Source organism: Emys orbicularis, chromosome 1, assembly GCF_028017835.1.
Source record: "Emys orbicularis isolate rEmyOrb1 chromosome 1, rEmyOrb1.hap1, whole genome shotgun sequence".
NCBI lineage: Eukaryota > Metazoa > Chordata > Testudines > Emydidae > Emys > Emys orbicularis.
The window spans coordinates 356,998,292-357,024,966 of record NC_088683.1 but is presented as its reverse complement, the minus strand read 5'-3'; the positions used below and the strand labels follow the sequence as shown (position 1 = coordinate 357,024,966).

Below are 26,675 nucleotides of genomic sequence, written 5' to 3'. Positions count from 1 at the left end.
GGCAGCCAGAGTGAGATTCCCCACCTTCCCGGGGGTGGTGGGGCTTGGGCTTCTGGCTTCCACCCTAGGGTGGTGGGTGGCAGGCTCTGGGCTCTGGCCCCAGCCCTGCGGTGGCAGGTGCCAGCCCTGGCCTCACCACACCTCCGTTGCCCCAGCCTCACTGCCTCCCTACCCATTTCCCCATCCAGGGCTTACTTTGTTCCTCCGCGTGCTGCGTCTGAGTACATTTGCTGTGAAAAGTGATATTTGTATGTTAATACCACTTTTCACTGCCTCCCAGCTAGCTAGCAAGTCTGCTTCTGTTAATCACTTTTCATAAGCATACAAATATCACTGTTCACAGCAGCAGACTTCCTAGCCAGCAAGTCTAATTAATTAAAAAAAAAAAAAAAAAAATTAAACAAAAGACAAGAACATGCAAAGCACCTTATTTGTGTTTCTATTCCGTGTAGGTCCAGGAAAGAATAGAGACAACTGTGTATTATTTTTTTTAAGTTTTCAAAAAACCCTATGTAAATAAATATAAATTTACAATGATTTGGACATGTTTTTTCTAAAGTTAAGTATTTAAGGAAAAATTGTCAGTGGCCACCAGCAAGAATTAGTGGCCGCACTCAAACCACAAAAAAATTTGTTGAGAACCCCTGCACTAGGCAAACACTGGATTTAGTGCATCAGGCTACCTACAGTTTTTTGGTTTACAGTTTCCTACAGTGGAAATAAATAGTGGAACTCTGCATTATAAATTTTTTATAGGTACTCTGAATCTGATCTCATTTAGGTGCCTCTTCTACATATTGCTGTGATAAAATGAGAAATACTGAAATGTGCAAATTCTCCCCATGTTATGTAGGGCAGATGGGTTGGGACACTAGCACTTCCTTGAGCCTTGTTCTTTTACAAAAAAATACTGTAGCCAGAAGTGTTGTGCAATCAAAAGAGGAAAAGAGAGTGGTTAATGGGATTTCACTAGTAACCTGTAACTGGTCCATATGCTTAAAAAAAACCCATGTGCTACAGCCATGCAGGGGAAGTGCCAGGCAGATGCCATGGATGATGGAAGTAAGGAATGCTAGATTAGCCTGCCCTAGCACCCTTCCCATTATTGCCCTGTGCTGCAAAAACAAACTTTCTTAAAAAGACATGGTAAACCAGGGGTTCTCAAACTAGGGGTTGGGACCCCTCAGGGGGTCACAAGGTTATTACATGGGGGGTTGCAAGTTGTCAACCTCCACCCAAAACCCCGCTTTGCCTCCAGCATTTATAATGGTGTTTAATATAAAAAAAAGTTTTTCATTTATAAGGGGGTCGCACTCAGAGACTTGCTATGTGAAAGGGGTCACTAGTAAAAGTTTAAGAGCCACTGCAGTAAACTCTACTTTTGCTAAAAGGAAAAAACCCTTTGTGGCCAGAAGGTGGCAGTAGAGCAGTTGGTCTACGTTTTAGGACCAGAAGGGACATTTTGCATGACCTGTATAATGCAAGCCTGGGCATCTCACCCAGTTACTCTTGTAAATTTATTAGTCTCAATCCTGCTTGCTAGAGTTATGCTAATAAAAATATTGAAGTTTCAGAACCACAGAATACTTAAATTTGCCAATAATTTTAGAGCAATTCTTGTCATCTTAACAAGTCTGCTTTCACCCCTAGCTAGAGCCCTCATCCCCTGCATCCAACCCTCTGCCCCAGCCCTGAGTACCCTCCTGCACGTTGAACCCCCCAGCCCCAACCCAGAGTCTGCACCCCCCCTGTACCCCAGCCCTGAGCCCCCTCCCACACTCCAAACCCCTCAGTCCCACCCTCACCACATGAATTTTTTCATGTGCACCAATATGAAGGTGGAGTGTGTTACATCACTTCCAGAGTGGTGCGCACAACAAAATTCATTCCACACATGGGTGGGAAAAATTAGAGGGAACACTGGCCACCAGGGGTTTTTCCTGCAGTCACAACACTCTCCTGGGCAGAGATGTGGGAGGGGGCAAAGCTGCGGCCCTTCCCTGCAGTGCCCAGGTGCTCTGGCAGTGGGCTTCACCCTCCCCAGTCTCTTCTCCCCCCTTCACCCTCGCCCCCTCCCTGGTTTCAGCCATGGGATGCTGGGGGTGGGCTTCAGCACCCCCCACTTCAGCCTTGGGGCTCTGACAGTGGACTCTGGTCTTCAGCTTCCTGAGGTGGTGGGGATCTGGGCTTCAGCCCTTTCCCCCCCCCCCCAGCTGTGGGGCTCCCGCTCTGGGCTTCAGGAAGGCCAGCCTGCCTGGGTGCTGTGGTCAAGAGGCAAGGAGCAGTGTAAGTGTGGGGAGTGAGGCTGCAGCTTGGGGCAATGGGGGTGGGGAGGGGCACTGGCGGTCTGGGGTAGGCAGTGGGAGCCAGAGGTGATAGGTGGGGGGCTGGGGGAGGAGCCAGGGGCCCCAAACACAACTGTACATTTTTATTATTGAGTCTGCAAAAGAAAAAAACCCCACATCAATAAATTACAATGATTTGGACATGTATATGTGCATATTTAATTAAGTTAATAATTTTAGGAAAATTTGTCAGAGTTGGTGGCCGCATTCTGAGGCCACCAAAATTTTTGTTGTGAGAACCCCTGAACTAAATTGTTACCTAAGGCTTAGACTACTCTTGAAAATACCAGCATAGGAACGCTGGGCAGGGCTGTGAAAATAACATGCCCCTGACTGACACAACCTGTAGGGTACATGCAGCTATGCTGATGCAAGAGTGCTTCTTTCAGCATAGCTAACATTTGTTGGAGTGGTGTATTCCTGCAGCAACAGAAAACACCCTTGTCAGCCTAGGCTGCGTCTGGACTACAGGGCTTTACCTAAGATCTGAGACTAGAACTTTTTGTCAGGTATATTAAAAGCCTAACATGACACCATCAAAGAGCTGGAAATTCAGCAGCAAAATTCAAATAGAAAATAAGACACACATATGTAACAGTGTGGGTAATTATTTGTATTACTGTGGTATCCACTGGAACTGGTCAGCACATTGGGGAGGGGTGGTAAATTCTTCAGTTGGAGTCTATCAAGATTGGGAGTCTTTCTAAAAGGCCTGTTGCAGTTTGGCATCAGTTGTAGGGCTAGATGCAGGAATTGCTGAGTGTGAGCTGTGGTCTGTTATGCAGAACATCCGGCTAGATTGGCAATAATGGTCCTTTGTGGCCTTAAAATCTATTAAGCTGCCTGTGATGAGCAGAAAGTTCCTGATGACATGAGTCTGAAAGAGCCCAGTTTAACTTTAAGATCCTAGGCTGAGTTTTTAGGGCTGGGAGTAGAAAGAGCTTGTTGTAAATTGTGACTGGTTGAGCCAAGGAACACCAAACCCATTGGTATTGTCTTACGGCTACTTTTAAGTTTAGCCTGCCCCACTCCCTCTCTGCGCTCCTTTCCTCCTCCAGTACATCGGGTATCCTCCTCCTGTCATCTCCATGCTATTTTCCCTGCTGTTCCTTTGCCTTAGAACTGAAGAAGAGCTCTGTATATGCTCAACAGCCTGTCCCTCTGACCAGAAGTTGGTCCAATAAAAGATATTCCCTCACCTACTTTGATTCTCTCAGACCTGCTTGTCATTTAAATTCTTCCTCAGAACACAAAGCCAAGCAGGTTCAGCCACCGAGGAAAGAGCTGTGGCTAAAATCTGTGCTAGTCAGATTATACCACCGGGTGGTGTCTGACACGCAGGGTGCGAGCATGGTCCAGTGGTTAAAGTAGAGGTGTGGACCAATGAGACATCTCTCCTTGTTTGCATAGGTCTTTTACTGGAATGAAAGGCACCACGGGGCCCTGTTCACCTAAGGCTGCCCATTGTTTCAGTTGGAATTGAGGGTGCTTTGAGCATGTGGCAGGTGTTACCAGCTAATGGGGTCAAGCAGAGGATGGAGGCATCAGGGGGTCTATTCCTGGCTTTACCATATTTTCTTCGCAACTGTGGGCAAGTTGCTTGTAGCTGATTTTTTTTTTTTTTTTAGCCTGCCTTTTCTCCAGCCACACACTGAGGGTCAAGGCACTGACCTGGAGCTCCCGTTAGCTTCAGTAGAAGCTGTGAGCATTCAGAAAATTTGGAAAGCAGATGACTAACCACTCTGTGCTGTTTCCCTGTGTCAGAGGGGTGCAGAGGCTAAATGAATGTTCATAAAGTGCTGCTCTGATTGTTGGGCGAATGGTATATACTGAATTACAAGACAAATAATAAACCCAGGTTAAATTTAGGTGGACAGGGCAGAAACCCGTCAGCCAAGCTTCAGCACCTGGATGAGGTTTTGCAGATAAACCCCTTGAAACCAATTGCTTATGGCCACTGCCAGATTCAAACAATCCAGGCCTTTATGATCACAAATCGCACCTCCCACAAATGCCAAGATTAATTGAAAAAGTTTTATTGCAAAATTATACAACTCAGTTTTGTGGTACAAGAATTCAAAATAGGAAAAAAAAGCAGACACTTCCATACACATGATGCAAATTGACACTCTCCCAGTGTGTTCTCCACACTCCCACCCACCCCATCCTGTATAAATGTGCAACAGACATGGGTTTCAGTGCACAGATTTGCAGTGTGCATGCTCGGACAATATTTTGTGCACTCTGATACATGCCTGTGTGCGCCCACCCCCCAGGCAATGATTGTCAGCGCTTTAACTGGAGGTGTTAAGGACAGCATTGCCCTCTGGGCTGACCTGGATGTGATTTTGGCACATATACTTTACTGTACTTTTGTAACTTCATCTACTAAGAGACAAGATCAGGTTAACTTTTGGCCCCCAGATTTAGGTATATACACAAAATTCAGATCAACTTAAACTACTGTGGAAGTCAATTTACCAAGTAAACCTCTGTCAGCCTCTGAAATCCAGATGCTGCAGGATTGGGCTTGTACTGGAGAACTTGAAAGTGAAACAGACTAGAAAGTAACTGTAACCAGTCCAGTTTCACTGTCCACCCTGATTGCAATCAGCATCAGTGACACGGAAAGTAGATTAAACTGAAAAACAATTATCTAACCCTTTGTTCTACAGTTTTGCCGTGACATTGTGTGTGTAAGAAGCATTAAACACATACTTAGGAATTTGTAGGATCAGGACCATTAATTTTTTTAAATACAAGCTTCAACCTGATAATGTCCCTTGGGGGGAAATTCACTTTGATCCATCAACTCTAGGCTGGAGTTGGATCATGAGACTTGCCACTTCTCACGCATAAATACATAACTATAAATACAAGTGTTACCCTATGTGCCTTATGCAGGTCAGCCACTGGGGAGTGAACCCCTCTTGGGAAGAAGATTGTGTAGAAAGGGTCATTAGGAAGCCAGGCTATGGAAAATCTAAAGTCTTTCTATTTTAGAAAAAGGAAGTGAAGGGCCTGAGACAGTTCCCATAGAGAGGTGTCAGTGGGCGTCTTCCCCTTGGGAGATGGTTCGGGCTCTAGCTTTCTAGTTGCAGAGAGAACCTTCACAATGTAAACTGTGTTTCTTGCCCAGTCTGTCCTGACAGACTGAAACAAAAGCACCAAGAGACGTGAACTTCCTCCTCTCCCGTCTAAGGGGTTAATGAAACCTTTCGATGGCAGGCCCAGTGCTGGTGAGTTGTCTGCTTGGGAGCTCCCCAGCCTGAAATCCTCTCCATCCACAGAGCAGGTAGAGCACAGCTAGCTACAGAGCAAATCGCCCCTCCCCCAGCTGCACCTGACCTCTCTGCTGAAGGGACCACCTGAAAAAGGGTCTTTTAATCTCTATGGCCCATTCTGGCCTTGGCCCCTTTGCTAAGACACCTCAGTGCTGGGTGATTTAAGGTGTTTTTTTTTTAAAATAGAGTATTCCCAAAGAAGCAGATTTTTGCAAGATTTCAGCTGTCCATGGGTAAGGGGAGTGGATAGGTTTTTAGTCTACGTTCAACTGGAAGTAGCTGGGGAGATATGACACACATTTCAGAGCATAGCTAAGTGGTTTAGAAGGTACAGGGAAAATTCTACTTGTATCTATATTTGTATGTGGGCCACAGCATCTGAGCACCTACTTACTTGTATGGCTGTTTGTTACAGTCTGTTTCCCCCTCTAAAGTAACCAAAATGGTTAGACTAACTCCTGGGGGCTCACTTCTCCCTCTCCCTTACATCTGCATCTGTCAGGAGAGCCTCCATTGCTGTCAGTCGATGTAAGCGGGAGCACACTCAAGTCCCTGCTGCTCCCTTTAACAAGCAAGATACAGGCAGAAGAACTTCAAGGAGGGAACAGATAAAGGGACCAGCCCCCTGGCTTCCAGCTCAGCCAAGAAACCCCCCAGTGCAAGGAACCAGGGACAATCTATGTGCGGGAGGCAAGCTGTCCCCTAAGCACAAACCTGAAGGAAGCTGTCAGGGAAGAGGGATGGGGAAGCTGCGCTCCATGTGTCTAGAACAAAGGGCACAACAGAGACTGTGATGCAAGTGTGTGGGCTGGTACCTTTACCATGGCCTCGGCTGACAGTTTGCATCCTGGCAAATGGTGCCATCATGCTTGGCAGAAGGATTTATTCTACTGCAGGAAGGAGGAAGACAGACAGTAACCTAAAATCTCAGCAGATATGCCACTGATTGGGAACAGAATCCCAGTGAACTGGTTCTTCCCATTGTTCCTGGCCCTTTCACCCCTCTCCCTCCCACCTCCCCTGTTCCTCCCACGCATTTTCTTTTGGTGGAATATTCTGGCGGGGTAAAGCGTATGCTGGATTTAACATTAAAATGCACTCTGGTCCGGCTAGCACCCATCAGTTCGTAGAGAATACAAAAGAACATTTCCCCATTTAAAAAATCCCCACCAAAACCTGAAAATTCAAACTACAATTCATCGCGCATTTTGTCCCCTTTGGGCCTCACTAGCCTGCCAATGAAAAGAATGGAGTTGGTTTTATTGTCCTTGATCACAAAGACGAATGGGTGATCGGCGTAGAAGAGTTTCGGATTCCTCATTTCTTCTCGGCCGTAGATGTCGGCATCAAAGGGGTTCCCCTCGGTGTCCCACTCGAGGGCCGCAGCATGGAAAACGTTGGAAAGGTACAGATCTTTCTTGCCTGAAATCTTGGACAGGTCAGCCTTGTTCTTGTCCATGGCTTCAGTCAAGCCAAGGTCCGCCAAGTGTTTCTATGATGCAAGACAGACAGGTTAGACTCCTAGGGAAGACACTAATGTTGTTCGATCATATGCTCAACCTGCTAGAGTCTGCTCTCAGTAGTGTAAATGCAGAGTAACGCCCCTGCGCTCAGGGAATAGGTCTAGCTACCTGGGGGTGTTAACAGCGGGATGTGGCTCCTTGGATCCTGATAAGAACAGGGGAGTCGATGGAGAAATTTTCCTCCCCATTTTGCAAAAGTGTAAACGGGCTGGGTAAAATGACAATACATGGGCTTAAACCCATAAACCCAGAGCCCAACTTAGAGCCATGCAGCTATTTAAGCAGAAGTGTTAGTCTAGGTTTCCACTGAATAACGCAGTTTGTAAGTAATAAGCTTACCATGTATAGCGAGCCAGCTGGTGTATAACACACCTCTAATTGCCCCATCTCCCTACTTTCAGAGCTGGAGAAGAGATTTCCCACGTGCAAGGACAGTGGGGATCTGGTTAGAACTACATATGCAGATCTGATCAAATCTGCCTATTCTGGGCTGCTCAAATGTAGTTTTTATGTCCACTCAGGGAAGCTGCCAAGGCAGAAATCACAGGGTCCTCTCTTCCCTCACCATCCTGGTCTCTTGCAACCTTCCCAACGTTGGCAGAAATTTCTCCGCTCATAAGCAATTATATGTGCCAGCCTGTCACTTCAAAGCAAAAGGTAGGGGAAAGACCCAGGAACCATCCTTAGCAGCCAGTCTGGTTTATGGCGTCAAGAGAGAATTTACCTGAAGATCGTGGCTGACTTCCAAGCTGACTTTCGGCAGGGAAACAGCCACGGCTCTCTTCTTCAACTTGCCGATCCAAGTTTTCAGTTGCTCTCTGGTCAGCAGCTTCTCAACTCTCTCCAGTGGCTCCACGTGGTTGGGCATGATGAAGATCATGCTGGAGAGTTTGTGAGCGAGAGGCATCTCCACAATCTGAAGTTTCTCAGCCTCATCATTAAAGTAGTTGTACAGACCTTTAAGAAAAGAGTTGCAAGCAGAGGCAATAACGGTGAGCCATGGGAAGCAGATAAAGCTACCTGATTCTGTTGCTAATTTGCCCCAGGTTTTCAGTGGAGTGCAAGCTGGGGACTGTCTAGTTTACCGGCCTAAAAGTAGACAAGTGTGGATGGTGACTGAGAGCTGCTACTATTCAGAGCTTAGTTTGATGCCCCAATTCTAGATCTCCTATGGAATCTCTTCCTAATGAAGAAGTGTCCAGATCTAAAGCCACCAACATAAATGGCATTCCATCTGCTTGTACTAAGATTTAAGTGTAAAACTGCATAGTTTTGTCTCATCTGAAAGGCTGGTGGGGAAAGAAAAACAGGTGAAAAGTTGACCAGCTGGGCTAATATCATCTCTGCTGTAAATCAACAGGATGGATTTAGTCCAGTGGATCTTGGGGTAGGGAGCATAAGCTAAAACTTACCTGTGCGGTGCATCATGGGAACTCCCACTGTGTAGGAACGGGTCACCATAAAGCCACGGTTGTCCACCATCGTGTGATGGAACCTCTCATCCCAGTGAGCTATAAGTGGAAGAGGAGGAAAACCCATCAGTTAACAAGAAATGGAAATGGGCTGTGTCATCACGCACAAATTTAACTCCCGTAGCCCAGCAAGGAATTCCCTAGACTGGTGAGCAGCTAAGAACCCATAATTTGTCCTACCGAAGAGAACACCGATATATCTAGTGCAGTGTCTTGTCTCTGGCTTTATAACAGATACTTTGGAGTTTTAAAAAAATCCCATTTTTGTTATTGTGCTAATTTGGGGCGAGACTGGGACTAGCAAATTCCTTGCCCCACCCCACCCCCCCAAAAAAAACCTTCTATCCTGCAGCCTGAAGTTTATTTACCATGGCACCAATTTATTTAACATATGTCCTCTTGAAGTTTCAGATGGAGAAACAAAGTCACTTCCACTCCTAAAATAAGATTTCTGTTGCAAGCTCCAGTGGCTCCTGTTTTTCACTCCAGTGCATTTCAGCTGTGGGGGAAAGATCCCTCTAGCAAACTCTTTGAGCCTGTGTCTCCTCTCACTTGCCCCAGTGTGCAACTCCATTGATTTACACCAGTGTAAATGGGAGCTGAATTAGGCCCTTTGTGTCTAGATTAGGAACAGGAGGTGAAGCCTGGTATTGGCTAGCGGGTGCCATCTGCACTTGATCACTCATCTCACTAATTTAGAGCACCCTTGCCATTTAACTTACGTTTGAAGAACATGGCGTTCACGATCAGGGCCCCGTCCGTCTTCTCCACGTTTTTGGTGACCTCGGGGAGCTTGCCATCGGTGGTCTGGGATGCCCACTCGTTGATGGATTTCAGGGCGCTCCTCTTGTCCCTGAAGTTGATCTTGGAGTGTTCGTAGTTGTAGTGCTTCTTGCTGCTCTTCACAAAGTCATCAGCAAAGCTGATGGAGCTGGGGCCATACAAGCGGTTCCCAAGCTTCCAGGTGACGTTGCGGGCGGTGGAGTTGCTGACCTCGTTCAGGAGCTCTGACAGCCCGCCGTGAACGTAGTCGTCATTCAGCTTGTCGGCGCTGAGCAAGGCCTTGGCTTGGGAGGCTGTGGTGGCCTTGCCACCGAGTGACACCAGGCCGAGCGAGGAGGCCACCACCACGGGAGACACGAGGATGTTCTCCATGTTCTTGTCTTTAGCCATCGTGTGGTAGAGGTTGAAGGCGAGAGTTGCACTGCGGTCAGCTAAGGTGGTTGCCTTATCGCTCAGCTTCTTATCTTCCGAGGGCACTGCAGCCGCTAGGGCACAGAGGGCCAGAAGGTTGGTCACCCACATGGCTTCCACTGAATGTGACGCTGCTGTGAACCTGCAAGGCAGCAAAAGGTTCAGAATCGGTCAGACCCCCTTCCCTCCTAAAGCCGCGTCAGCATCTAGACTAGTCTAAGCTCTGATGCTTCCAATTAACCCTATTCCTAAAATCCAGTGTGGGAAAGCGAAATAGCGTTCGTGATGCAATCTGATCTGCATCTGTGGTTTGCTTCCAATTTAATAGGGTTCCAATTTCCAACCAGGCTTCAGCCCAGCCTCCCTTTTTTTGCAGATGTGAACCTACACCCTCAAAAATTGCCCATGCGATTAACTGCAGAAGTAAATCATACTATGTGGAGAGATAAATGGTAGCTAATGCTTGAGAGTCCAAATTGCATTCTGAAACAAGGGGCCTGTACATTTTGAACAAAAGCCTGGTCTCTAACTGAGTATTAACTCACTGGTTTGCTTTTGGGACTTTAAAGTGACATGATCAGGCAAGTTGGTTGGTTCAAAGACCCAGGTGATAGGATGGAGATCTTTTCAATTCTAGGACAGTGGTTCAAATCCAGCTCACGTTAGGAGTGACTGAAAAGCCGTGCTATTTGGCGGTCCAGTGACCACTGAAGATCACTGCTGTTTGGCGGTCCAGTGGCTACCACAATCAAGGTAGAACACTGCAGGTTGGAATCAGCCACCTCTACAGGCTACAACTCTGTACGGAAGATGAGGGTGGCTGAAACCCACTCCATTTTATGCAAATCAGATTGAGCTCTTTAACCCCAGCAAGCTGCCCACATTTGAAGAAGCAAGGAGTCCCTGGTGTACACCCAAAGGCTGGCCAAGTGCTGCTGCCCCCCTGCTGGACTTGTACTTTGGGCTCGAGGGTGCTCCAAAAGGTCTACAGAGCTCAAAATCTTCCCAAGCAAAGCTACCTGCTTATGTATATTAGGGGTTAAATTCCTTTTCTATGCCTGAGACTTTTTTGGTTGTATGACGTTATCTTTGTGGTAGCCAAAGACCTAATCTGAATAGTTCAAGCATCGTGCCAAGTGCTGTGATTGAGCTCCATTCTTTAGTCATTCTTCCCCCTGGCTGAGGCTGCTCTGAAGTTCAGTTCCTGGCATGCAGCGGCAAGCAGCAGCTGGAGTGGCGGCATTAGAGTTAAAGAAAACAGAACAGGAAACAGAGGTGGGCCCAAGGAATTACACACACAAAAGAAAGCATTTGTGCACGTAGCCACAAGCAGACATGTTGCAGTTCACAGGATGGAAATTATATAGCCTTAGGGATAGGGTTAATTTACAGCCTAAGATCCCTTCAATAATAAGCCTTGTTGAAAGACTGAAAATGAAAAGCTACCAACTTTAATTTGCCCTGGCTATTCAAAAGAAAGACTATTTAAGACACATACACCAGTTTATAATCTCCCCGTCTGGATGTGGGGCTGGGATTATGCAGTTAGACAGTTTCAAACTTTTTTGTGTGTTTTTTTTTGTTTTTTGTTTTCTTCTTCTAAAGATACCTTGAAACTTTTTCATAGTGAGGTCAACGTTTGCCTTTTTCATTCTGAAAGAAAACAGATACAGAAAGTAGTTCCCTTGAGAATGGTGCCTGGTTTAAAGCACGTGCTAGATCTTGAGGACAGTTCCATTACTTCAGAGAGCTATGAAATCTAGCCACCATCCAGGAAGCCGCTGTGCCCAAACTTTGCCCACAGAAGGGTTGAATCGACAAATGTCTAGGTCTCCCCAAGGACTATGGAAGTGCACAGTAACAACAGGTCTCAGCCTGTAAGCTCCACTCTGTTCTGAGCAACATCTCCTACTCTTGAATTATGTGAAGGGGTTGTGTTAGTGAGAGAACCGCATTGGCCTGTGTGTTATAATTTAGTGCCGCTCTGATTCTCTAGGAGCTCATGCTTGATAGCTTCCACCCACACCCTACACTCCCCCGGGTCCCAGTCTGCAATGAGATGCATGCAGGCAGATCCTTGTGCCAGCGTGGCAGGTCTATCTGGGGTGGGAGTCATCTTGCAGGATCAGGGCCTTAGATCCCACACACACACACACACTAGATCAGAACAAACCGCATGACAAAGTGACTCACACAAATGTAATAAGCAAACGCCGTTTGGGTGTTAGTAGAGATCTTGCACTAAGACAGCTGGAGGCTTTGCATTTTGACACAGAGTTGGTTTTAGTTCACAAGAAGAGAGAACAAAGAGCTGCACCCTTATCCCCAAGGCTGTAGGTTTCCTCCCTGCTCTGCGACAGTTCACCCTTTGGCAGGGGGACCCAGGGCTCACGGGGATAGAGGGAGCTGTGGATACTGGTTTAATGCTGGCTCTTGAGCTGGAGAGAGGAACAGAGGGCTGGCCACTGGGACACTGCTCCTATTTTATTCCTCCCCCTCAGTTTATTTCACTTTCATTGCTTGGGATACTTAAACTCCGGCACCTCTGCTCCCCATGGTCTTGAGGATCTGTGTGAGCATCACTGGCAGCTCCTTCCCATGGCTGCCTCTGGTGTGGGGCAGCCTGGAAGATGGACCCCTCTGGTGTGGGGCAGGAGGGGCTGCTTCCCTCAGATCAGTAGAGCTCAGAGCTGTCTCCCCTCAAGCTGCAGAAAGGCAGCTGCTGCAGCCACCAAGTTTAATACCCCACAGCCCCAGTCACCCATGAACTGCCCCCACTCCTTTCCTCCCACATCCTCCACAGGGCCAGGGCGGGGCATGCAGCCCCTCAGAAATGCTCCATTCCGATCCTCCCCACACCCTACCAATCCCCAGGGATGGGGGAGGCATCCTCCCCCCCCCCAAACTTTCTAGGCTACTGAACAGACTCCTGGTGAGAGCCTCGCATTTCATCCTGACACCAACCCCCCCAACCCATTCCCAGTAAGAGATTCCCCTGCTCCTGCTCCCCTTCCACACGGGATTTCCCAGCATCTGGGGGATATTCCATGGGACCCACCCCCCTACTCTCCACCACTGATCTCCCCTAGGCCAGGGAGAGTCCAGGCATCTCCCCTGCCCCGCCCAAACACACCCCCCCCCCCGCCGCGGGGACAACTCCGGGGTGTGTGCCCCCCCCCCCGTGCACACACACCCCTGCCACGGGGACATTCCGGGGTGTGTGCCCCCCCCGTGCACACACACCCCTGCCACGGGGACATTTCGGGGTGTGTGCCCCCTACAAACACACCCAGGCCCAGGGAGAGTCTTGGGCGCGGGCGCTCCCCCTCCCCACACGGGAACATTCCACGGTGCTTCCCGCCCCCATCCTGCCGCGGGGACAACTCCGGGGTGGGTGCCCCCCCCATGCACACACCCCCTGCCACGGGGACACTCCGGGGTGTCTCCCCCCGTGCACGCACACACACCCCCTGCCGCGGGGACACTCCGGGGTGTCTCCCCCCGTGCACGCACACACACACCCTGCCACAAGGACACTCCGGGATATCGCCCCCCCCGTGCACACACACACACTCTGCCACGGGGACAGTCCGGGGTATCGTCCCCCCCGATACCATACCAAGAAGATCCATGGGACGCCCCCGGCGTCTTGCAACCGCTCCCCCTACCGCCCTGCCCCCACCCCGGGCACTGCCAGACCAATGCAGCCCAGTGCTTGAACCTCCGTGGGCCCCCTGCGGAGCTCCTCACCTGGAGGGGTCGCTCCTGCGCCGCTGGGGCTCGCGTCTGGTCTGGGGGTGCAGAACTGGCCGAGCTGGGGCGCGGGGCCGGCGCGATTTGCAAGGAGCGGCTGAAGTCTCCCGGTGCGTGTCCCTCTCTGCAGAGTCCAGCCCACGGAGGGGGCTATATAACCCGCCCAGAGAAACTTCTAGAAAGTTGGAAAAGTTGCATGTTTAAATGGGAGGCTCCGAGCTCCAAAAAAAAAGCACTTTGGAGCCTCCCACTGGCAGACTGCCCCTTCCCCCTCCTGAGAGCGGCTGCAGGGTCCTACTGCTTGCAGGCTGCAGACTCCTCTGGGGCCGGGGCTGTGAACTGCCAAGCCCAGAGGTGCCGGGGCTCAGGCCTGGCACAAATGAAGCAGCACTGGCTCTTCTCCCCAGGGTACAGGTGGGGAGCTGAAGCGCAGAACATCTAAGGCCCTGAGCCTCAAAGGTATTTAGGCAACTAACTCCTATTGCTTTCTATAGGAGTTGGGCACCTAGCCCAGTAAGTGACTTACGCAAAGTGTCTGTGAGGAGCTGGGGCTGGAACTCAGGTGTCCCAAGTTTTAAGATTTGTAGCCCAGCCACTGGACCACCTTTCCACACATCAGCTTTCTCTAAGATGCAGAGAGAGACATGGCTCCCGCACCCCATGGCTTACAAACCACAGCCCCGGTCCTTCAAACAAGTAAACCTGTGCATAACTTTATTCACCTGAGCCGCCTCATAGGGCTTAGTGGGGCTACTCGCTTGATAAAGTTACACACGTGCTCAAGAGTGTGAAGGATCAGGGTTTATATACAGACAAAACAATAGAGTTTATTATTGGTGTAATCCCACTGAAGGCCATGGAGTTACAACAGGGATGAATTTGGATACCGGCTACCAGAAACCATGTTACAAGGAATAGTAAATATAGTATCATCATCAAAACAACTAAATAAAGGCAACAGTTGTCTGAGCAGGACTATTTAGGGCTCATGACGGATCTGATATTCAGGTGTGTCTAGGGTGACCAGACAGCAAATGTGAAAAATCGGGACGGGGGTGGAGGGTAATAGGAGCCTATATAAGAAAAAGACCCAAAAATCGTGACTGTCCCTATAAAATCGGGACATCTGGTCACCCTAAGTGTGTCGCTGATTTCAAGATGTCTGGTTCGATCAATGTCCCTGCCATCCACCTGTGTGTCTGACTCTTGCGTGTCTTACGTTTACATGACTATATTTTCACAAGGCTCCTCATTCAATGTCACAGAATGTGAATTGCAGTCAAAGCCATAATGGGAGCTCAATGCCAGGCTACAGAGAGACACAGCTGGCTCGAGACAGAGAGAATCACTACTATGGACAAAGCAACAGAGGGTCCTGTGGCACCTTTAAGACTAACAGAAGTATTGGGAGCATAAGCTTTCGTGGGTAAGAACCTCACTTCTTCAGATTTCCATTACTTGCATCTGAGGTTCTTACCCACGAAAGCTTATGCTCCCAATACTTCTGTTAGTCTTAAAGGTGCCACGGGACCCTCTGTTGCTTTTTACAGATTCAGACTAACACGGCTACCCCTCTGATACTTGATACTATGGACAATGTTCTAGATACGTAAAGCTTTCTGTGCTATTATTTCTCTGAAACTTCACTGCTTTACAGAAAACATTCTTGTAAATGTCATTACATTTAAAAATGAAATCTGTGATGCAATTATCTCCTAACTCTGCTTCTTCAGGAGCAGCTGTCCCCCCAGGGCAAATACCCTTCATTTAGTAGTCTCTAAACTGCCAATGACTTTGTCCTGGTATGTCATGGACCCAACATCAGGGCATGATCGTCCAAACCCTACTGAAGAAGTCCTTGTCTTCTTTGTTATTAGCTGTCTCTATGGTTCCTAACACAATGGGGTCCTGATCCCTGACTGGGTTTCCTAGGTGCTAGCCATAATACAGATGATAATAGTAAGCCCAGTGGAATTACTCCTGTGAGTGAAAACAAACCGCCTGGCCAAAGGTTTGTCAAGCTCAGGCCCCATAGGGATGACCTTTCCATGTGCTGTGCTCACCTACAATGCTAATAAATAACAATAATAATGAATGCTACAGAAAATCTGTATCTTTCCATACCTAACAAACAGAGGTGGACACAATGCAAATAGATAATCTAAAGCCTCAAATTATTTAAGATTTTTGAGATCTCTTATATAACAAAATGTTTTGTCAACTAAAATGATCTGGCTACCCACAGCTGAAATAACAAAAGTAAATACACGTTTCTGTTGTTATTCATGCTGTCAATATGGTTACCAGCAAAACTTAATAACAGTTATAGTAAATAACAGGTAGGTAATGACTGTTTGTTCCATTTTTCCTGGCTTTTGTTTCTGGCTGAGAGAAAAATAGGCTCTTTTATTAGTTCACAATAACCTTTATTATGGCTGAGCTGAGCCAGGTGTAATTTGCACAAAACCTGTCGCATGGAAATAGTGCCAAGGGTGCATTGTCTGACAGAAAACATGGAAGCATCTCAGCAGCCTAAAAAACAGACTTCTGACTTTGTGGGATTTTTCAATGGGAAAAAGGATTATTGCATAGGGGAAAGGGAGTGTGAATGCACCAGATTTCCAGATCTTGGCCTTCCTGGTATTCGTAACCCAGAGTCTAATCTAAACTGAGGCCTGATCCTGCAACCTTTACTCATGCTAGTAATCCTTGCTCATGCAGTCGTTCCCATTGACTTAAGAGGGGCTACCTGGATACAGTTGCAACCCTGGGCCCCTGCAGCCAATATTCCTATTAAGACCCTATTATGAGAGGCTGAGCACCTTGATCTCCCAATGGGAGTCAAGGGAATTTAATATATGGATGACGATGGTGCTCTGTACCTCATAGGAGACATTCAGCACCTTAAAGCATTGGCCCCATTCTCGTTAGTCATGGTGACAAGGAATGGATTATCACTAATCAAAGGTGCTACTGGAATAGCACTGAATAACTCCACTGATCAAAGGTGCCACTCAAAGAGGTTTGCAGCTCAGACAGGGCACCAGATTCAGTTACTGAAACTATGCACAGCAGTGGAATGCTCCATGAACTGTGCCGTAGATCTCTCGCACTAAGTGCTCTTGTGTCACACGCAAGTGGACAGTGGAAGTCAAATCCTGGGGTAGTGTAGGCTGTCTGGGTAGTGTCTATCCAGGTGTATATCACATACATTCTTTGCTACCTTTTAATTTTCATCCTTTGCAGTAGCATCTTCCATGAGGGGAAAAAAATAAGACACTGAATAGAGAGGCAATCAATAGGCCCAACACAATGCACCAAGTTCCAGTATAAAGTAGGCAAAAGGTTACTAGAGGCAGCCATACCGTTTGCCTATTGGTGAAACCAGAGGCAGTCCCTTTAAATTTCCAAGATGCACTTCAGCAGCAGGGTTCTTTGCCAAACCTAGCGTCTGGCGCTGCTCCGCCTTCCCCTTCCTCTCTGTAATTACTTTCCATAAAAGACATTGTTCTAGCTAAAATAAAATCTAAACCTTTTAATCCAAATGCCTTTTTATGTTCAGCCTTCCTCCACTGAATGCCTTTGACAAGTTTACATGCCTATATGTACCTTTAACATTTAAAATGATCTTTACTTATTAGCAGTAATTTTTGGCTGAATAAAAATAATTCTTTATCATTACGGTTACCAGATAGCAATTGTGAAAAAAAGGGACAGGGGGTGGGGGGTAATAGGCGCCTATATAAGAAAATGTCCCAAAAAAAGGGGCTGTCCCTTTAAAAATGGGACACCTGGTCACCCTATTTATCGTTGATCAATGATCTCTGAAAATATAGACAACTCAGTGCAGAGATTTTTAGCTTTCCTGGATGATTTTCAGTTTTTGAAGGCATATTTTCTCCTAGTCATATTATAACTAAATGCCGTTATATACGAGTAATTTATCCTATCCAATACAACAATTTTGTGAGCAAAAAAGAGTTGTAATAAATCGACCATGCGTTAAAATGTTAAGTCCTATAAAATGAACAAACTACATTTAAGTGGCTGCATCAGATTGGACTCAGCCTTTCAAATCTTTGCTGCATATTGTTCAGTACAAATTGTCTGGAATCAGAGCGATACGTACAATGTGTAACATTTCCTTTGACAGAAAGTAATCTTAAAGTGGAATTCCAGTTCTGCACATTCTCTAGAAGGCTCTCAACTCCCTTCCCCCATAGTGCCACGTCGGACAGTCTGCATCAGGCAAAGGGATGGGAGGGGGAGAGCAGGGATATTGGGAGTTGCCTTCTTCCCTCTTCTTTGCTCCTCCTAATTACACAGTTTCAGTTGCCAAAAGACACTTCTACTTCTGGAGCACTAAAAACCCACCCCTGCGATAAAATGCTGCATGCACAGTACAACTTGCATTTCTTTGACTGAGATCTATTTGAAATACGCCCATTTCCCCCTGAATGGAGCAGCAGTAAAACTTGCCAGGGACAGAGATTCCTTGCTTTAGGGAAGGATGTGATGAATCTAAGGAAATATAACATACATTCAAAACACCGTTAACTAATGGTCTGATCCTACTTCTATCCAAGTCAGTGTGAGTTTTGCAATGGGATGAGGGTTCGGTGATACTTATTAAACTGTGTGAGGCAGGGTCTTTTTGTTCTCTGTACAGCGCCTTGCACGATGGGGTCCTGGTCCATGCGGGGGGCTCCTAGATGCTACCACGCTACAAATAATAAATCCTATTGAGCTCTTTCTTGTAAACATCACTGTTAACTAGAGATGGGACCTAAACTCAAACCTCAGATCCAGCCTCCTCAACCCCGTATTTTGTAGCTGGATCCAAATCTGGATCCAGACTTCATGACTCAGGTCTGCAATGGGCCCAACCTTTGGGGAAGTTTGCACTGATGCTGAATACACATCTGAACTTGGCAGTTCGCCACTCCTTGGGTGAGCAGGCTTTGGCCCTGAAGCCATAGAGGAAATACTTATAGTTATAGGCAGCTCTTTCTGGGGTGAGGTCAGCATGCTCCATATCAGTGTGGGGTCAGGGAGTTTTGCCCAAGGATGCCACTGGAAGCCCTCTACTCTTAATGAAAGTGCAGGGGCTCTTTAAGTCCCTGCAGATCCCCAGTTTTTAAGGTCTTCTCTAAGTGATACTAAGCTCTAAGGCATTCAGTTTATCTGCTTTGGAAAGATGTCAGCCCAGATGGGATTTCAGCTTCATTCCCGGGGAGTCTAGGTATTTCAAACCTGAGGCTTAGCTCACTTAGCCAGCCCTTTTGGCCTGTAATTCCCCAACCCCCGTATGTAGGAAATAAAATGTTGCCCAGCTCAGGAGATACCTCTGGCCTGCAAGAAAAGAGCATGATCATGCCAGGTTTGGAGTGTCTCCTGCACTGTGTTGAGCACTCTCAACTCTCTTTGACTTGAATGGAGCTTGAGGGTGCTCAGTATGTTGCAGGACTGGGCCCAGGTGTCACACAGCTGAGGGAGTTACGGGTGATTAACAGCACAGCTCAGAACTGGGGGAGTGAAACAGAACTGCACATGAATTAAGCTGTCATTCCTGATGACAGACACTAAAGAGCCCATGACACCGTTGCCTTTCCTCTCTCCCGTTCAGCATCATCTCTGTCACACACAGAAATCACCAATGTTTGCATGAACTCTCACAGACAGTCTCTTCCCCTGTAGGCATGCAGCTGCCCCAAGCACCCTCTTGAAATGACTGCAAAGTCCACACAACTTCCTCCCGCCCCCAGTAATGGCATCTGTGGCCTGCCCTATAGTCTGGATGTGTTAGTGCAGGGATTGGCAACCTTTGGCATGCGGCTCGCCAGGGTAAGCACCCTGGTGGGCCGGGCTGGTTTGTTTACCTGCCGCATCCGCAGGTCCGGCCGATCGCGGCTCCCACTGGCCGCGGTTTGCCGCTCCAGGCCAATGGAGGCTGCGGGAAGCGGCGCGGGCCGAGGGATGTGCTGGCCGCCGCTTCCCGCCACCCCCATTGGCCTGGAGTGGCGAACCGCGGTCAGTGGGAGCCGCGATCGGCTGAACCTGCGGACACGGCAGGTAAACAAACCAGCCCAGCCCGCCAGGGTGCTTACCCTGGCAAGCCGCGTGCCAAAGGTTGCCGACCCCTGTGTTAGAGAGTTTGCCTGCATTCCAGCCTCCTCCCCAAACCAATCAGCTCGGGCCGGCTATAATATGTCAATGGACAGGGCTGGGTGGAAAAGCAGGGACAAGAAGGAGGTAGACCAGTCGATGAAGGAAATGGCCTGAGGTTACGCTCCAGGCACTGCTCTGAGCAGTAATCCAGACACTCTGGCCAGCCCCTGGTTGTCCCTGATCCTATAAATCACTGAAGTCGAAGGGAGTCGTGTCCTGCACACGGAGAGTGCTCTAGTACAGCCGACATACAGTGTAATCCATTTACGCTGCACCATGTAGGGCAGGCAAAATCGATCTGCCAGGCCCAGAGCTGATTATGCTAATTATACTAGTTATCACCTTTCCCACACCAGGCCTCTTCTGAATGGCAGAAACCTTCAGACACCTAGCACTGCTCTTTAAACTGCAGCGCATAATGCGTATATCTCAAGGCTATGCTAGCGTGACTGCAAGTCAATAGGAAGCATGGTGGCTAAGCGCAAAGCTCCCAAATAAAGAGAGTGCAGATACAGAGAGGGTGCATGACTGGCAAAGGACTGATGTGACCTTTTGCTTTTCTTTTTTTCAGAGGTGGTCAGTCCAGAGCAGACAGGGTGGGTAGGTCCTGCTGGTCAGGGCATGTTGTGTCCCCGCATGGCAGGGACTAACAATGTGCGACATCTCTGTGCTGTGGGACTTAATCTCTAAACTCGTAAGCTTGTGCTTTTAGCTCTGGAGGCCCCTGGTTCAATCCCCACTCACGACCAAGATAGTGGTTGGCATTCCTGCCCGAGAGGGACTGATCCCGAAGAGCTGGGCTGTGCCCAGTTTAGGGGTGGTAGGTCCAAAGACAGTGTAGGCAGAGCTTGCCCCAGTTATCCAGAGAGGCCAAACTCGCTGTTGGGTTTGTCCACTTGCTTTCAACCTGTAAGTGTGGGAGTGACTATGCAGATGAGATGAGGTTACTCTGAGCGTGTCTGTGCTGATGTAACGCCGACAGACCCCAGTTGTCGGCAGATGGGATTGAACTAGGAACTTCTGGAGATTAGTGCATGAGCCTCTGCCGCATGAGCTAAAAGCCAATTGCCTTTTAGCTAAGGCTGTAGAGCAGACTCCATCTCTCTCTGGGCTGGTCTACACTGGGGGGGGGATCGATCCAAGATACGCAACTTCAGCTACGCGAATAGCGTAGCTGAAGTCGAAGTATCTTGGATCGAATTACCTGGGGTCCAGACGGTGCGGGATCGACGGCCGCGGCTCCCCTGTCGACTGCGCTACCGCCGCTCGCTCTGGTGGAGTTCCGGAGTCGACGGTGAGCGCGTTCGGGGATCGATATATCGCGTCTTAACGAGACGCGATATATCGATCCCGGATAAATCGATTGCTACCCGCCAATACGGCGGGTAGTGAAGACGTACCCTCTGTCTCTCTCTCTCTAAGTGGTCTTGGCGCCACTAGAGGGGACAGAACAGTGCACCCAGGAGGTGTGTGGGTTACACTGACACCTGTATTAAACCTCTGAGCATGCCCAGTGTGCATAAAAGTTTCCAGACTGTACAGGGCACTCATGCAGTTAATAGCAGGCAGTGGGCCTTTTCTCCTGATTCCTGGGGTCTCCCTCGGCAGGGCAGCCTTTGCTGGTTATTGCTGTGAATTTAGTGCTGGTGAAAGGTTCTGCATGGTCTCTCCTCCAGACTTAGCTCCACCACTGAGTCACCGGGCAGGGACAGTCTGGGCAGTGGTAGCACGAGATTCCCACCCCGATGCCCAGCCAATGTAACTCAGCTTTGCCCTGCACATCTGGAAGTGCGTGATTCTCTTTGTCCTTGGCCCTGTGTGGAGACTGCTGGCTGGAGTAGTGTCTGCGGGGACCTGCCAGGTGTCACCAGGATGGCTTTGCAGTCCCTGGGCTCCATCAGAATCGCTGGCATTTCCCCCATTGCTATCTGTATTATGGTAGTGCCTAGAGGCCACAACTGAGATCAGGGCCCCATTGTGCTGGGTGCTGTACAGACACACAGTAAGAGACAGTGCTTGCCCTGAAGAATTTGCAGTCCAAACAGACAAGCCAGACTAAAGCTCTCCTGTCTCAACAGTAACAATGAACTGTCCTGTCTCATCTGTAACAACAGGCCAAATTCGTCTCCGCTGTAACTGATGTTGATGGAAATACGCCAGGGATGGCAGCATCCCCATGTGTACACTATATTTGTTCCAAACCCATAGATTTAGTGAAGCCCTGGGGTAGATTTATACACAGTGCAATGGAAAGAGAATACAACCGTGTAAATCAGTGGGAATCTACACTGCAGCTGGGATTGGGTAGATGTGCCTGCACTAGTTCTCTTGAGCTAGTGTGCTAAAAAGAGCAGCGTGGGCAGAGGCTCAGGCTACCCACCTGTGTACATACCTAGGTCCTCGCTGATAACCTCTGCTTAATGTGCCAGAGAAAGGTCCCCAAATCTCTGCTAATGTGACCGGGGGGAATTCCTCCAGTGCTTTGAAATGAAAATAACTGCAATTGTGAGGGCTAGTCTCCTGGCCAAATTCCAGGTTGGGTAACTGCATCTGCCCAAACTCCCTCTGTACTTTCAAATGGGATATGCTTGTTTTTTTCACTTCTTGACCTAACCTGTTGCACGGTTTACTGTGACCCTGCTAAACAGCTGGTATGTTTCACCCTGCTGGTAGCTGCATTTCAGTAGTTGGTGAAGTGATGCCTGTGAATAATCTGTCCATCAGTTTGTAAAATGGGATTAACATTTCTCTAGTCATCACATGGGGTCACAGGAGCATGGATGGGAATAGGGAGAAAGGTTACACCCAAGAGAGGTGGTCATGGCATAGGACAACATGCTGTCAGGCATTGGGGGTCTTGAACTTGCATCTGTGGGGGTGGCGGTCTAGGAGTATCACCACCAATCCTCCATCTGGTAGTTCATAGACAGCAGCTGGGGCACAAGCCCTGCCCCTATGCTCTGATTGGGAGAACTCCAAGGCTCCTGGTTGGGCTGCAGCCCCTATTTAAGCCAGGAAGTTGGCTCTGCAGCTAGGCTTCATACTGCTGTGGATTGCTGCTCCGGTGTTTGTTTGTTCCTGTTATCTGAGCCTGACCTCCTGGTGTCCTGGCTCTTGATTCTGATCTCCTGGAGTTCTAACCTGGCCTGATTCCTGGTAACTGGCCCCTGTGCCTACCCCTACGCCAGGGTGCCAGTGCCCTAGGCCTGACATATGCTGAACATATGATACCTGTGGTACTGGGGACTGTGCGTCTAAGGGCTGAGCTTCTCAGACAGAGTCTGGGTGGGCTGCTGTGAAGCTCTTGTTGTTAGGCACAGCCACTTAGAACTGGACACAGAATAAAGTGGATTTCTTGTAAAGTAATAATAACAGGAGTACTTGTGGCACCTTAGAGACTAACAAATTTATTAGAGCATAAGCTTTCGTGGGCTACAACCCACTTCTTCGGATGCACGAAAGCTTATGCTCTAATAAATTTGTTAGTCTCTAAGGTGCCACAAGTACTCCTGTTATTTTTGCGGATACAGACTAACACGGCTGCTACTCTGAAACTTGTAAAGTAATGTAAGACATTTCATTTTTTGCACTTTCCTTCTTATGCTGGGCATTGTGTTGGCTGCCACAGTATGTGCAGATCCATGTGCTAGAGTCTGACTTTGTGCTTTGTGTATGGGAATATATGCAAAAAGTGTGATGGGTGGAGTGATGTGATCCATTGCATTTCTTTGAGTCCCCCCCATAAATCTGTCTGGGGGGCACATGTCTAGTTATTGAGCATGCTGTTTCCTCTGTTGGCAGTGACATTACTGAGACCCTGACCTGCTGTCTGTCTCCTCAGATTCTGCCCTGATATGGAGAGTTGTTTTCTTTTTTAAAATTAATTGCTATTTTTTTATATGGCACACTTGTACAGTACTGCCCTTGCTTTCATGACTCCTTAGGGGCACTTCCCTTCCTGCCGGACATGGACCAAGATCTGGTATCTGATCGGGACTCTGTTGGCTGAAAGTGTTGAGATCTGATCATGTACCTGGATCTGAATTTAGCAAATGCTGAGTGCTGATCACCCCTGGAACATTAGGGTGTTTGACATCCAGATCCAAACTTTGCAGCTGGAGCTCATCTCTTTTCCTATTAAATTTAAACCCTGCACTGCAAAACAGCGTCCTAACACACCTGGGCATGTTGACCATAGTCCCCCACCCTTCCACCGGGCATCCCATACTGCATACCTGCTCAACACCCCAGCATCTCATGCGCAGCCCCCTCTGACTCCATTGTCAGCAGGTAGACTAAAATCCCCAACTCCGTGCCTTCCTGGGTAAGGTGTGCTTCAGCCCCACCCCCTGGTCTGGGTAAGGTGTGCTTCAGCCCAACCCCTTGGTCCTGGTAAGGGGGGCTACTGAAGCTGTGGGGAGGAGGAAGTCGTGTTGCAGTCAGGGGATCCTGTCATAGAGGGGGCGTGAAGCTGGAAGGACCTACCTAAATGTAGGATGCTATTGCTACAACAAATCAGCTTCAATTTGTGGATTTTTTTATTTTTTTTTCTTTCTTTTTGGTCAGAGGACTGGGAATCAGGATACCAGGGTCCTATTCCCCTCTTGCTTGGCTTGATATCTGACTTTGGATAAGTCCCTTAGCCTGTCTGTGCCTCTGCTTCCTCACCTATAGTAACTCACCAGGGTTATTTAATTCATCAGTGTCTATAAAGAGCTTGAGAACGGTGGGTGGAAGTGCACAGAGTATTGTTAAGGGAATTGTATGTTGGAAGCAGTTTCCAAGCTCTTGTGATTTCATTTTCACATGTACAGTAAAAGAGCACTGTCCATTTCTTAGACTTGCAGTGGAGTGAAAAGAAACTCCCTTAAATGATGATAGAGCTTCTCCTGAGTCCCACGTGTCTAACTGGCCCCCTGTGCTGAGAGAAACCCAACACCAGCCAATCTTGGGCTTCCAGCTCAGATGCTCTCGGAGCAGCAAGCCTGGAGGGTTCATTGCGCGCATGCTTCCCTGTGCGAATTACACAACTGTCTGTCACCCGCCAGCTAGAGAGGCTCAGGCCTGGCAAAGGGATGTGACGCTGCCTTGCCAAGTGTCTTTCTAACCGTCGATGGCCGGAAAGGGGAGAGCTTGACAGGATATAGTCACTGACAAGGCTGGGAGGCAGAATCCTTGCTGACATTTAAGCAGCACTTACTATGGGGGTGGGCTCTGATTAGGTGGAGTGAGGGGCACTGGGGTCAGTCCTGACCACTAGAGAAGAACGCCAGGGCAGCAGGCATGCTGCCCTGGTGATGCCTGGAAAGGAACAATAGGCAGCTTCCAATTTAATAGGCAGCTGTAATGCCTATTGTGCTGTTATCTCAATCAACCCTGCACAATTGTCATGACAACTCTAATGCTCCAGTTGCAAAATCTACTCCCCCTTATTACAAATGAAAATGGTGGGGGTGGGGCGAATGCTATTTTACTCACCCATTTAAATAAATGACAGCCTGAGTGAGCAGCATTATTATAAAAACACTTTATGGTCACTAATCCCAGCTGTGCTGCAGCTAAGCAGGCTGGGGATTCAAAGCAATGCCTATTGAATGAGGTCTTTCCCTTCACTTCAGTGGGCACTGGATCAGGCCTGATAGCAGTAAGGAGTGTGTGTGATCATGGGAAGGCAGCTTTCTCCGTCTTGCTTTGGCATGGGAGGCTCCTTTTCACTCTGGGAGTAACCACTCTAACTACATTGAAGGCCCCAGGGTAACAAGGACCATATAAGTACCTAAGACCAGAGACTACCCGTGCCTGCTGATAGAGCAGGGCAGAGTGAGGGCAGCTGGCTTCAGCAGTGTTACTGAGCATGCTCAGTAAGCTAAGCAGCAAATCTGGGGGTGTATGTGACCTTGCATGCCCCCCCCCCATGTCACCTCTTCTGAAGACAGATAAAATTAGGCTAATGGCTTGTCTGGTTGTACACTGATATAGGACAGAGGTGGTAACCCTTCAGACCAACGGCTATGAACGGTTCTATCTCACAGACAGAGCTCTTTAAAGAAACTATTCTTTTTTCTATAACATGTTTCTATTTAGCAAAAATTGTCTCAAACTGACAAGCAGACATTTTGGTTTTCTCAGTTGTATTTACCCACTGAAGTCTGCCCTAGTCTCTCACTCATCCTATGTGTCCCCTTGGCAACAATTCAGTGAGAGCGCGAAGAATGTCTGGTTCCCACCACCCACGTACTGCAGATATGTAAGCAAGGGGAGAGTTAGAAACGGTCTTGGCAGCCCTGAGGCCTCATCTGTTCCACTTCTACGTGGTCAACAAGAAAAATGCTCAAGTGGATATGGTAAGGAATAGGGCCTCATCTGTCCCAGTTCCCTTGAAAAAACGGTATCAGGAATCATGAGTGTCCATTCACCAACGGAGTTAGCTACCTACTTCTATTTATCTGACGGCTGGAAAATCTTAAATGTCTTTAAACTTCATGTGCTTGCTTGTCATCAAAGTGTGATGTTTTATCATGTATTGATCTAAATCAGCAAGCTGCGAGATGCCCAAAACAAATGTGGGACTCTAAATGTCTTGCACATGTAACCCACACACCTCCTGGGTGTGGTGTTCTGTCCTATCTAGTGGCACTGAGACCACTTAGAGAGAGTTAAAATGAGTCTGCTCTACAGCCTTAGCTAAGAGCCCATTGGCTTTTAGCTCATGCGGTAGAGGCTCATGCTTTAAGCTCCAGAGGTCCCAGGATTGATCCCACCCGCCGATGACTGGCGTCTGTTGGCGTTACATACGCTCTGGACACATCTGTGAAAATCAGGACTATATCTTGGAAAGTGTGGGAATGGCTGGTGGTGATTCTATCACAGGGTATATTGTGCAGATGTAGGTAGGCAGGTGTTGTAATATAACTGGATGTTTCTTGTCCTCTAATC

At 48.2% G+C, this 26,675-nt stretch overlaps 1 protein-coding gene across 1 annotated transcript; it reads right to left on the bottom strand.

The window, feature by feature from the left end:
- Window positions 1-6,818: 6,818 nt before the first annotated feature.
- SERPINH1 (serpin family H member 1) lies at window positions 6,819-9,929 on the bottom strand. Its single transcript, XM_065423538.1, has 4 exons — window positions 9,347-9,929; window positions 8,565-8,663; window positions 7,877-8,109; window positions 6,819-7,121 (listed from the first exon to the last, which is right to left on the bottom strand). Exons 1-4 carry the CDS (start codon window positions 9,927-9,929, stop codon window positions 6,819-6,821), a joined length of 1,218 nt encoding a protein of 405 aa, XP_065279610.1.
- Window positions 9,930-26,675: the final 16,746 nt, after the last annotated feature.